We start from the raw sequence: 11,388 nt of genomic DNA, 5'->3' as shown, positions 1-11,388 counted from the left end.
GTGGGTGGATAAACAGGAGGACCGGCCACCGATTATAGCTTGGCTTCTTGACCCTCTGCCATTCCCCTGAGCTGCCCCCACCCTGTGTGAAAGCTAAACTTAATCTAATTCTCACAGTGGGCAACCTACTTTCAAATGTTTAGAAAATAGACAGATGGAAGGATGGGGTGATGGATGGAGAAAGAAAGATAGACATGGACAGATAGGTAGAGAAAAGAGTTAATGAGGCACACAGAGACCAGACAGTGAAGACACAGATGGGTTTGCTGAGTTAACAAATATTTACTTGTGATGGCCAAGATTGCTCTGGACATGAGGGGTATGTTTGTGGACAGGGCAGGCGAAGATCCCTCCCCTCCAGGAGTTTACAGTCTGGCAGGACAACACAAATCCCCCCCACCACCACCACCAAAAAAAAAAAAAAAAAAAAAAATCTTTGAGTTGGTAGGGGATAAATGCCTAAATGCCAGGACACAAAGGAACCAGAGTAGAGAAAGTGAGGAAGCAGGTCAGTCAGGGCAGGTGTCAGGAGGAAGTGAGAGCGAAGCGAAGGTCAGCAGGAGGCAGGGCAAAGGGCACGGAAGTGCCAGGCTCTGGGCAGGTATGAACAGACCTGTGTGGGGTCTGGGGGCCCCCCACAGAGCAAGGGGGGGATACAGGCTGCAGACATGAGAGATAAGAGTGCCAGAGAGGGGGCGCAGCAAGACACAGATGAAAACAGACAGAAGAGAAAGCTGGAGCCACCAACGAGACCTGAGGAAACCTTGAGGTTGGGGCCAAGTTCCCTTTCTGAGTCTCCCCAGCAAGGGGGAACGGACCCCCCCAGCCCTCTCTGCTTCCCAGCCCTTCTCACTCTCCGTGCTCTGCATCCCCCCTTTCCACCTCTTCTGCCTCCTCCCCCCGCTTCCTCCATGGCTGCCCCAGGTAGCCCCTGACGGAGCCCACAGGGCTCCTCTTTCTGGGGTGAGGGTTCAGCAGCCCCCACAGGAGAGTGTCTGCCACTGGCGTCAGGCCGAACCAGGGCTGGGGGCGGTCCTGCGGCTGGCCCGAGGCCTGCCAGATGAGGAAGTCCTCGTAGAAGGGGTCGGCCTCCACCACGGGCTGGTCCCAGGGGAAGTAGCCGGTGAGGACGCAGAATAGCAGGACCCCCAGAGCCCAGGCATCGAGGGCAGGCTGGATGGGCAGACCCTCGGGGAGGGGGGGTGGGCCGCAGAGCTCAGGGGCCGTGTAGGGGATGGGCGGCCCCGTCAGGCGGAGCAGGGTCCCGCGAGGCCGGGTGTGGCCAAAGTCGGTCAGCTTGACGCGCCGGCAGGCTGGGTCACACACCAGCACGTTCTCCGGCTTGAGGTCTCGGTAGACCAGGCCGCGGGAGTGGATGTGCTCCAGGGCCGAGGCCAGCTGGGTCACACAGCGCTGGGCTGCCGGCTGAGGGAGGCCTATCTGTGGGGAAGAGGCCGTCAGGGTCCACTCCACTCTGGCCCAGCGGGAAGGGGACTGAGAAAATGTAGCTTCTCCTCTGCCCCAGGGAGCAGGCCTGAGGAGGCCCAGGGAGAAACTGAGGCATGAATCAAGGAGGTCAAGGAGGTTGGCCAAAATTAGATCTAGCATTAGCCATGAGGGCCAGTGCGTCCCAGCGGGGCCTAGTGAGAACCGTGAGGGCCAGTGCGTCCCAGGGGGGCCTAGTGAGAACCATGAGGTCCAGTACGTCCCAGCAGGGCCTAGTGTGAGCCATGAGGGCCAGTGCGTCCCAGCGGGGCCTAGTGAGAACCGTGAGGGCCAGTGCGTCCCAGCGGGGCCTAGTGAGAGCCGTGAGGGCCAGTGCGTCCCAGCGGGGCCTAGTGAGAGCCGTGAGGGCCAGTGCGTCCCAGCGGGGCCTAGTGAGAACCGTGAGGGCCAGTGCGTCCCAGCGGGGCCTAGTGTGAGCCGTGAGGGCCAGTGCGTCCCAGCGGGGCCTAGTGTGAGCCGTGAGGGCCAGTGCGTCCCAGCGGGGCCTAGTGTGAGCCGTGAGGGCCAGTGCGTCCCAGCGGGGCCTAGTGTGAGCCGTGAGGGCCAGTGCGTCCCAGCGGGGCCTAGTGTGAGCCGTGAGGGCCAGTGCGTCCCAGCGGGGCCTAGTGTGAGCCATGAGGGCCAGCAACACCCAACAGGGCACAGTGTTGATTCTCAACATCAGTGAATTCCAAAAGGCCTAGCAGTTCATTGAGACCCGTAAGGAGGCCCAAGGCCAAGGGAGCCGCTGAGTTCACATTCATGAGTATACCAGCGAGGTGGTTCAGTGCACCTCCGTGGGGCCCAGCAAGGCTCGCGGAGGCATGTGGGGGCCCACCTACCCACCTTGGGCTGGATGAGGGCGATGAGGTCGCCGTGCAGAATGGGCTCCGTCAGGAAGCTGTAGGAGCTGGCCGACTCAATGCCAATGCCGTAGGTAGCGATGATGGCCGAATGCGTGCCCAGCGAGAGGCCCACACAGAACTCATACAGGAAGCCACGGAGGGAAGTGGAGGCCTTTGGGAGCTGCTTCAGTGCCATGGGTGTGCCTGGCAGAGCAGGGAACAGGTGTGAGAAGAGTGTGAGAGCAAAGGGGTCGTGTGGCCACTACCTCCACGCACTCTTTCCCATATGCCGTCTCCACGCACCCCCCCCCCACAAAGTCTTGCTTTCCTACCAATCCCAGCGTAATAGCATGCCCACCAAAATAGTACTAGTGGAAATAATACTTGCATTTACTGAATGTCTACTCTGCTTTCTTGTAAGTCTATTCTCCAAGAGTAAACAGAGGAAACCCAATAAGACCTAACTCAGAACCTCCAATGACCTCGCTTGGGTTCTCATTCAAACAAATCTTCCAAAAAGCCATTTTTGAGGCAACTGAGGAAAAGACAAACCTGTGGTGGGTATTAGATCAAATTCAGGAGTAATGGTTTATTTTGTCACACTTGAAAATGACTTCCTAGACTGTAAGCTCCCTGAAGACAGGAACTTCTGTTTTCTTCGATTTTTTAATCTCCTGCTGTCAGGTCCCAGCATGTGATTCATTTCCCATCAGGAGGCAGTGTGTGACTGAAGCTCTGGCCATTCCCCTTCCACTCTTGCTGGATGCAGAGTCTTTCCTATGTGTCAAGGATGCCCTGTATTTCCACCTTAACGGCACATACTACCCTTTATTTTGGTCACCTCTGCCCATCTGTGTTCTCCATCAACCCTGAGCTTCGCAAGGACAGCTACATCTTCATGTCCCCTGCATCCCCCAGCCCAGGGACAGGGATCCAGGAGGCCTCCAGAGATGTGTGTGCCGTGAAGCACCAGAGAATGAGGCGCCCATCACGGTACCTCTGCTCCCCATCATTGTGGATGTCGCCACGTTCTGTGATGACACAGGTCTGGGTCTCCCCCTCTCTCTCTCCTCCTCCCCCCGTCAGGCTGGGAGCTCACTGAAGGCAGGGACTGACTCAGCTGCCTCTCTGCGTCCCCAGCACCACCCAGCACAGGGCTGAGCTCCCAGGTGGCCCCAGAAGCTGGGTTTTGAACCAACATTGATTTTGCATTTCATCCGTAATATCCCTGTTTCATGGGAAGGACAGAAGATGATGTGCACTTGGCAGGAAAGTGCCAGCTGCGAGGGAGGAGCTCATTTGCACACCCACTGTGTGCTAGCCTTGCTAAGCACTTGGCAGACACCATCAGTCTGCAGCATCCACGTCTTGACCACCCAATTAGCCAACTCTTAGGACTGCTAGGATGGGGACTACTTCTCGCTCACTGTTGTCCCCAGCAACTAGGACAACCAACATCTGCTCAAAGATTCCACAGTTCCTTTGGGGCAAGAATCAAAGAGGGAAGCTGAGGCTCAGGGGTTAAGGGATTCCCGAGATCACACAGCCAGGAAGGGGCAGAGCAAGACTTGGGCCAGGTCTACCAGATGCCCCAGCCTTGGCTGTCTCCCCCAGGGCCCGGCTCTTTCACCCCCGCCCATGTCCCCAGGCCCTGGTACCTTTCTGGCGATGGGTGACCAGCAGGACGCGGCCGAAGCGGCCCTGGCCCAGGGGGCGCACGTCCTGGTAGAGCTCGTCCACCTCGGCTTGGACGAGCGTCTGGACGCTCAGCGCCATCATGTCCTCCAGCACCCGGGCGGCCTCCTGGCCCTGCCGCAGCTCCTCCGCCGTGAGGACCCCCGGGCCCTCCTCCGCGCCGTCCTCGGCGGCCCCCGCCTCCATCTGCCCTTCCTCCGGCTGCCTGCCCGGCATCTGCGCAGGGAAGAGCGGAGCGGGCGACTCCCAGGCCCGGGTCCGAGGGCGCACGAGGGTGGGCGGCCGGGGCTGCTGGGTCTGGGGCAGGAGGGGCCGGGGACCTTCTGTGACTCGGTCTCCCTCCTAGTGAGAGGTGTCCGTGGAGTGCGGAGTCCGGAGCCCGTGAGAAGTGAGGTCAAGCTTGAGGTCAGCGTCCCTCGCCCCCACCCCCACACTCCTGAGCCAGCCCGTGGCCCAAGGGTGAAAGATGAACCAGATAATCCGAGACACCCCCCCACTTTGTTTCCAAAGCAAACAGACTTGGGCCCTGGGGGTGGAGGAACAGTCTCTGTCTCCTGAGAACAAACAGGTGCTCTCTGCCCCCAGGGCTGGGGAGGGCGGGGCTGCACACCGAGGGCCTGGGGCAACCAGGTCCTGGTGGGGAGCAAGGATTTGGGATCTGTCCCCAATCCCTTAAGAGGCCTGGAGCCCAAGACTCACAGCCCCAGGCCCTCCTCCCTCAGACCCAGGAGTCCGCGCCCCCAGCCCCCTCCTCTCCTGCAACCTCGTACAACGCACAGCTTGGGAACCCAACACGCAACCACTCCACAGCCCCAAGGTCCAGCCCCTACCTCTCCGAGAGAGCCCCAGGTCTCTGGCTGCTTGACCGTTTCCACCCCCGAGAGCCGCCTACCTCAGGCCATTTCCCCCGCCCTCCTCCCGACCTGGGCCAGCGCTCCAGGCCTTGCCTTCTCCAAGCTGGCCTGAGCCTCTGGCTGCCTGCGGTGGTCAGTGCCCGGCCCTGGGAGCCCAGGCCAACCCAGGCCTGCCCACGAGCAAGACCCCGCCCCCGCCTAGGGGGTCACCCGGCCCCGCCCCTGGGCCCGCCCCTTCTGCCCCGCCGGGGACAGAGCGACACCGTGTGTTGACTCCCAGACCTGGCTGTGGCCAGACAGGTGCCCCGGACCCGGGAGACCCCCCCGTCCCCGTCTCCAGGAGTCCGGGCCCCCTGCCCCTACCCTGCCCCAGCTGCCGTCATCACTGTCCTATTGAAAGGTCAGACACAAGAGTCTGGAGACGGGTGTCCAGGGGGCCGGGCACTCAGGTCCCGTTTGGGGAAAGGGTGAGGCCATGAGGTTCCAGAAGGAAGCGGAGAGAGATGACCTCAGACGGCCCGGGGTGGGGGGGGGTGAAGCAGCTGTGGGAGCAACTGGGGAGGCAGGGGCGCGGGGGGGAGTCGGGAGGGGTCCTTGACGTGCGTGTGAATTTCGGAGTGCATGGCAGGAAACTGCGGCCTAGACCCCTGGGTCTGAGAGAGGCGAGGCTGGGGCTCTCCAGCTTCCTGAGGGCAGTGTAGCAATAATAATAAAAATAAAAAAACAGGAATAACAAGCCCAGAGCACTTCCCAAGGTTGCAAGCCCCTGACTCATGGCGGGCCCTGGGACGAGCTCTGCGCTCCCACCCTTCTCTGGGACAGCTGCACCCACCTCTGAGGCTCATAGCAAGATGACAGGTTCCAACTCACTCTATTTTTTAAAAAATAAACTTTTAATTTTGCGGTAATTTTAATTTCTCAGAAAAGTTGGAAAGCTAGTCCAGAGAGCTGCCCCCTACCACATGCCAACTTTGCCCACTGCTAAAATCTCACATAACCACAGAACATTTGCCACGGAGAAGACATTAACTATTAATTCAGTGCCACACCATTCGTATTTTGCTGTTTTTTTTTTTCTCCTACTAATGTTCTTTTTCTGTTCCAAGCTCTAATCCAGGATACCACATTGCATTTTAAATCTAGAGAGCAGATGTGATAAGTCCTGTGAGAGAACCTCAATTTCCAGTCCCCAAGGGTGCAGGGTGCTGGATCCTGCAGCTGTGAGCCACCCCAAGCCAGGGTCTGCAGCAGAGAAACCCGGCGAGGAGGTGCCCGAGCCCGTGAGACCCCTGGCAGGGAAGAGGCGGTTAGAACCAGCCTGGGCCTGGCAGCGTGGTCGGTGGGGGCAGGCAGGGTGGCTGAGCTTAGACTGTCACCAACTTCCAGCCCTGGACTGTCAGGGAGGGGGCTGGAGCACTCTGTGAGACCCAGCCATGGAAAGACCACGTGCACCCTGCACGTCTCAGTCGGGGGCACAGACACCCAGACCACTGGCTGTAGCTCCCGGGACGGACAGAGGGAATTCCTGGACCCCTGGAGCTGGAGGGAGGGGCTGCTGGGACAGGGCAGCGGCTGTGCGAACGCCAGTTGGCAGGAGAAGTGCTGTGTGTGAGTGTGTGAGTGTGTTATTTAGGTCCAGAAAAGCTGAGGGGCACCTCCCACGTTACTCAGAACCCAGGGAAGTGGAAGAGGTGGATGGTAAGATTTCCACAAGGTCGGATCCTGAAAGTTGAGAGTCTCACCATGAGCAGTGGGAGCCACCCACGGTCTTAGAGGAGAGGAGTGAGCCCCTCAGAGCCCCAGGGAAGTTTCCAGCAGTCCCGTAGAACTGAGACCTGTCAGTGGGGAGAAACCGCCTTCCCACAAGCAGACGGAGACAGGACAGGACAAGGAGGGGTGATCCCTGAGGGAGGAGGGGCCCGGACATCCCAGGGGAGAGGTGTTCCCTCCGGTGTCCCCGTCCAGGGGGTCATGGGGTCTTGGTCCCCTGGTCAGGGCGCTCCCCCACCCGTCCCCCCACTCTCGCACCCCTTCTCCTCCTCCTCGTCTGTGCACTCCTCCAAGCTCGATCCTCCCTCTCCCTCCTCCACCCCACCCTCACCTGACGGAACCCCCAGGCCCCCAGGCCCCTCTCCATTCCCCTCCAGCCCCCAGTCGTCCCCCAGGAAGCCCAGGACAGCCAGCGGGGGGCTCCTGGTCTCAGGGTCCAGGTCCAGGAGCCCCTGGAGCAGTGTCAGCGCCGGGGGTGCAAACTGATCCCAGGGTGGCGGCGGCCGGGGCGGCTGGGGCCTGGCGGTCATCCAGCCGGCGAAGGCCTCGAACTCTGGGTCGGGGGCCAGAGCCACGTCCCAAGGGAAACAGGCGGTGGCGGCACAGAAGAGCAGCACGCCCAGGCCCCAGGAGTCCAGGGACGGCCGCAGGGGCAGGGTGTCGGGCGGCAGGAGGAGGCAGAGCTCGGGCGGCACCGAGGGCAGGGGTCCCGGCGGGGCGGGCGTCGGGCTGCCCTCCGGCCGGGTCAGGCCCAGGTCACCCAGGGCCACGCGGCTGCAGACGGGGTCGAAGACCAGGACGTTGTCGGGCTTGACGTCTGCATGGACCAGCCCCCGGCTGTGGAGGAAGTCCAGGGCTCCGGCCAGCTGGGCCATCACCCGCTTCACCAGCAGCTCCGGGAGGCCCTGGGGTCCAGGGGAGGGGACAGGGTCAGGGAGCGTGTCTCCTTCTTTACCTCGCTCCTTAATCACCCTCCAGAGAGACTCCAGACTCCAAGATCCCAAAGGGTTCCGCATCCCAGGATTCGAGAACCCAGAACCTTAGACCAGTGGCCACCTCCAGTGTCCCTGACCAGTGACCACCTCCAGTGTCCATGACCAGTGACCACCTCCAACGTCCCTGACCAGTGACCACGTCCAGTGTCCATGACAAGTGACCACCTCCAACGTCCCTGACCAGTGACCACCTCCAGTGTCCATGACCAGTGACCACCTCCAGTGTTCCTGACCAGTGACCACCTCCAATGCTCCTGACCAGTGACCACCTCCAGTGTCCATGACCAGTGACCACCTCCAATGCTCCTGACCAGTGACCACCTCCAGTGTCCATGACCAGTGACCACCTCCAACGTCCCTGACCAGTGACCACGTCCAGTGTCCATGACAAGTGACCACCTCCAACGTCCCTGACCAGTGACCACCTCCAGTGTCCATGACCAGTGACCACCTCCAATGCCCCTGACCAGTGACCACCTCCAGTGTTCCTGACCAGTGACCACCTCCAATGCCCCTGACCAGTGACCACCTCCAGTGTCCATGACCAGTGACCACCTCCAATGCTCCTGACCAGTGACCACCTCCAGTGTCCCTGACCAGTGACCACCTCCAATGCTCCTGACCAGTGACCACCTCCAGTGTCCATGACCAGTGACCACCTCCAATGCTCCTGACCAGTGACCACCTCCAGTGTCCCTGACCAGTGACCACCTCCAATGCTCCTGACCAGTGACCACCTCCAACGTCCCTGACCAGTGACCACCTCCAATGCTCCTGACCAGTGACCACCTCCAGTGTCCATGACCAGTGACCACCTCCAATGCTCCTGACCAGTGACCACCTCCAGTGTCCATGACCAGTGACCACCTCCAATGCTCCTGACCAGTGACCACCTCCAACGTCCCTGACCAGTGACCACCTCCAATGCTCCTGACCAGTGGCCACCTCCAACGTCCCTGACCAGTGACCACCTCCAATGCCCCTGACCAGTGGTCACCTCCAACGTCCTACCCAAGACCTTCTCCAGGTCATCCTCACCCTCACCCTCTACCCACAGCTGTACTCCCCTAGACCAACTCCCAGATGTTTTCCCAACAGGGATCCCAATTCCAACCAGAAGCCCCTTTTAGCTTCCCTGAAACATTCTCCTAATCCTAATACTCAAACCCACTCCAAACTTTTATTTCTATGTTTCCACTAAACTAACCACCTGATCTCTGAGGACCCAAATCCCATGCTCAACCCTCACCTAGTCTCATACTCCTCTGGACCCCATCTCTAACTTAGACCCTGTCCTGAACCCCCCGAGCTTCGTCAGTCACATGGGTCATCTGTCCATCCTGCCAGCCGGCAAGCCGTTCATGGAACTCGTCACCAATGCAGCCACTCGACAGCCACTCGACCGGCTTGCCAGCAATCCGATAATTTATTCATTTAATCCTAACAATTCATCCCTGCTTCCTTCCATTTGTCCCCAACCCTTCCTCAAATCCAAAGTCCATCACTCAAGATGGCCCCACCCCGATCACCAAACTCGAGTCCTGCTGGAATCTCCTGGGTTCTGTGCTGACCTGGTCTCTCCAGAGGAGACTCCCTTCCGGTTCATCTCCCACAGATCCTGTCCCCCCCGCAAACCGCTCCCTGCTCCTCTGCAGGCTCAACCCACCCACCCCCAGCCCCCCCACACCCCCAGCCCCGGGGCCAACCAAACCGCAGCTCTGTCTCCACCGCCCTCCCTGCCCACCCAGTTTCAGCATTTGATGAGGGGGTGGATTCGATGGGGCCGGACGTGGAGCTGCATTTAGAAATAGACACAGGGAGGACATCTGGCGCCCCGGTGGAGCTGTGCTGATCGGAGGGTCCAGGTGGGAGACAGAAGTGGGCTTTGGCACTGAGCTGCCCTGGGACCCGCAGTCCCCGCCTCGGGCCCCCATGCTCACCCTCTCCTGGAGCATCCTGCTGAGGTCCCCACAGGGTGCATACTCCTGGGCGAAGGCGAAGTGCCGGGGGGTCTGCAGGGGCCCCCCCAGCGTCCGCAGCAGGCCCGGGTGCGAGGAGACGCAGCGGCCCACGCAGAACTCCCTCAGGAAGGTGGCTCTCAGGACCGAGTCCCGACGCAGGACCTTCAGAGCCACAACTGGACCTACAGGAGAAACTGAGTCAGAGGGGTTTCCAGGGTCCTCCGGACCGGCTCCTACTGTGGGGCCTCAGGCAAGCCACTCAACCTCTCTGAGCCTCCAGTTCTCACGGGCAAGGTAAGAGGGGCAGGTCACAGGGTCACAGGCTTCTCTAGAGGGAGTCAGGTCTCCCGGACCCCCATGCACGTCCTGTTTCTCCACCTGTGGAGTGGGGGTTGGACGAGACCCCCCCCCCAGGTCCCTTTCTGCATGGCCTTGGACTGCTGTGTGGCCTTTGCACAGCACCCTTCTCTCTCTGGGCCTCAGTTTCCCCTTGTATAAAGTAGGAGGAGGTGGTTAGCTGGGTTCAGACGCAAGTACTACTCTAGCCCTGCTGTGTGTCCTCAGGCCAGTCTCCCACCCTCTCTGGGTGGGTTCCATCTGTCCGGAGATCAGTGAGCAGCCGCGTCAGCTCCTCCGTGGGGATGAGGGTGGCCTCAGCTCCCCCCGGGGGTCCTCCCTGTCCCGGGGGCTCCTGGGCACCGCCATCAGGGACAAGTTGGGGTGTTCGCCCTTGGGTGGCTGAACTCACCCCCTGGGCGAGGCCGGGCGAGGAGCACGCGGCCGTAGGAGCCAGAGCCGAGCCTTCCGAGGAGGCGATACTGGACACGCAGGCTGCGGACTGGGGTCACCCTGGCAGCCGTCAGCTCCACGAGCCTCTGGAGGGTGGCGGCTGTGTCCTCCTGCGGGACAGGGGCAGTGGGGGGGAGGGGGAGGGGCTGGGGCCTGCTGGGGGGAGAGGGTCACCGACCCGACCCGGAGGGCAGTGACTCACGGTGACTCACCCGGCCTCGGCCTCGGGCCACCTGTTTCTGTGTCTTGGCAGGGCTGGGGGTGATTGTCTCGGAGACCCCGCCCGCCCCTGTCTGTGGGAACCGGCCAGAAGCCCCCAGGGCCGGCTGGAACCGCGCCCTCAGCACCCCCGACCCCCCAGCCACCCCTCCCTGTCTTCCTGTCCCCCATCATCCCAGGCTTTGTTTTGGAGCCCCTTTCTCTGAGGTTTCCATCTCGCTGGGTCTTCTTGGGTCCGAGCTCTCCTGGCTGCCAGGCCGGGGCCCTGGGTCCCCGTATGATTGTCCCTCTGTGTCCCCAACTCTCTCCTCTTCCTCCCCCGCCTCCCACATCTCACCTCAGGGTCCCCCTCCTCTGGGGTTTCGGGGTCCCTGACTTCCATGTCAGGGCTGTCTGGTTTGGGCTCGCCCTTGGGCAAGGCCCCCTGGACTGGACTCCCCAGAAAACTGACCAGGCCACAGACACCCACTGCGCCCCCGGGGCCTCGCCCGGCAGAGGTGGGTCTGAGGTCTCTCAGGGGTCTGCCCGGCCCCCCTCCGTGTTGGCCCGAGTCTCCCTCAACTGGACTCTTGTCTTTCTGTCACTCTCTCTACTGCCTTGGTTGTTTATTTTGCTCCCTTTTCCTCTCTCTTTTCTCTCTTTTTCCTTCTATATGACCCCCCACTCTCTCTCTCTCCCCTCTCCCCTGCCCCTGGTCTCTCTCTTCTCCTTTGTCCTAGCTCTTGGGTCTTCCCAGGCTGGTCTCCCTGTCCCCACCCTCTTCCCACTGCTCGCC

General features: G+C 61.1%; 2 protein-coding genes across 4 annotated transcripts; both read right to left on the bottom strand.

The window, feature by feature from the left end:
• Window positions 1-434: 434 nt before the first annotated feature.
• SBK2 (SH3 domain binding kinase family member 2) lies at window positions 435-5,032 on the bottom strand. 3 transcript variants are annotated; one of them, XM_037819801.1, is made up of 4 exons: window positions 4,856-5,032; window positions 3,989-4,367; window positions 2,332-2,534; window positions 435-1,440 (listed from the first exon to the last, which is right to left on the bottom strand). In XM_037819801.1, the coding sequence occupies exons 2-4, from the start codon at window positions 4,239-4,241 to the stop codon at window positions 850-852; spliced, it is 1,047 nt and encodes a 348-aa protein (XP_037675729.1). In that variant the 5' UTR covers window positions 4,242-4,367; window positions 4,856-5,032; the 3' UTR covers window positions 435-849. The 3 variants fall into 3 exon arrangements, with proteins under 3 accessions (XP_037675729.1, XP_037675730.1, XP_037675731.1); XM_037819802.1 differs by having other exon boundaries at window positions 3,989-4,322; XM_037819803.1 differs by having other exon boundaries at window positions 3,989-4,241.
• Window positions 5,033-6,870: 1,838 nt separating this feature from the next.
• Window positions 6,871-10,995, bottom strand: SBK3 (SH3 domain binding kinase family member 3). Its single transcript, XM_037820520.1, has 5 exons — window positions 10,951-10,995; window positions 10,607-10,683; window positions 10,354-10,547; window positions 9,585-9,787; window positions 6,871-7,554 (listed from the first exon to the last, which is right to left on the bottom strand). Exons 1-5 carry the CDS (start codon window positions 10,993-10,995, stop codon window positions 6,871-6,873), a joined length of 1,203 nt encoding a protein of 400 aa, XP_037676448.1.
• Window positions 10,996-11,388: the final 393 nt, after the last annotated feature.

The sequence above is a fragment of the Choloepus didactylus genome, chromosome 27 (assembly GCF_015220235.1).
Source record: "Choloepus didactylus isolate mChoDid1 chromosome 27, mChoDid1.pri, whole genome shotgun sequence".
Classification (NCBI taxonomy): Eukaryota; Metazoa; Chordata; class Mammalia; order Pilosa; family Megalonychidae; genus Choloepus; species Choloepus didactylus.
Note: the sequence above shows the minus strand (reverse complement) of the source record. Positions and strands in the feature narration are given on the sequence as shown.

Coding starts and splice junctions, on each gene's coding strand:
- SBK2 (XM_037819801.1), bottom strand. CDS start 4,241: ATGCCGGGCAGGCAGCCGGAGGAAGGGCAGATGGAGGCGGGGGCCGCC. Junction 2,535..3,988: donor GGTCACCCATCGCCAGAAAG/GTACCAGGGCCT, acceptor CTGCTCTGCCAG/GCACACCCATGGCACTGAAG. Junction 1,441..2,331: donor TCGCCCTCATCCAGCCCAAG/GTGGGTAGGTGG, acceptor TCTTCCCCACAG/ATAGGCCTCCCTCAGCCGGC.
- SBK3 (XM_037820520.1), bottom strand. CDS start 10,995: ATGGAAGTCAGGGACCCCGAAACCCCAGAGGAGGGGGACCCTGAG. Junction 10,684..10,950: donor CAGAGGAGGGGGACCCTGAG/GTGAGATGTGGG, acceptor TCCCACAGACAG/GGGCGGGCGGGGTCTCCGAG. Junction 9,788..10,353: donor CGCCCGGCCTCGCCCAGGGG/GTGAGTTCAGCC, acceptor TTTCTCCTGTAG/GTCCAGTTGTGGCTCTGAAG.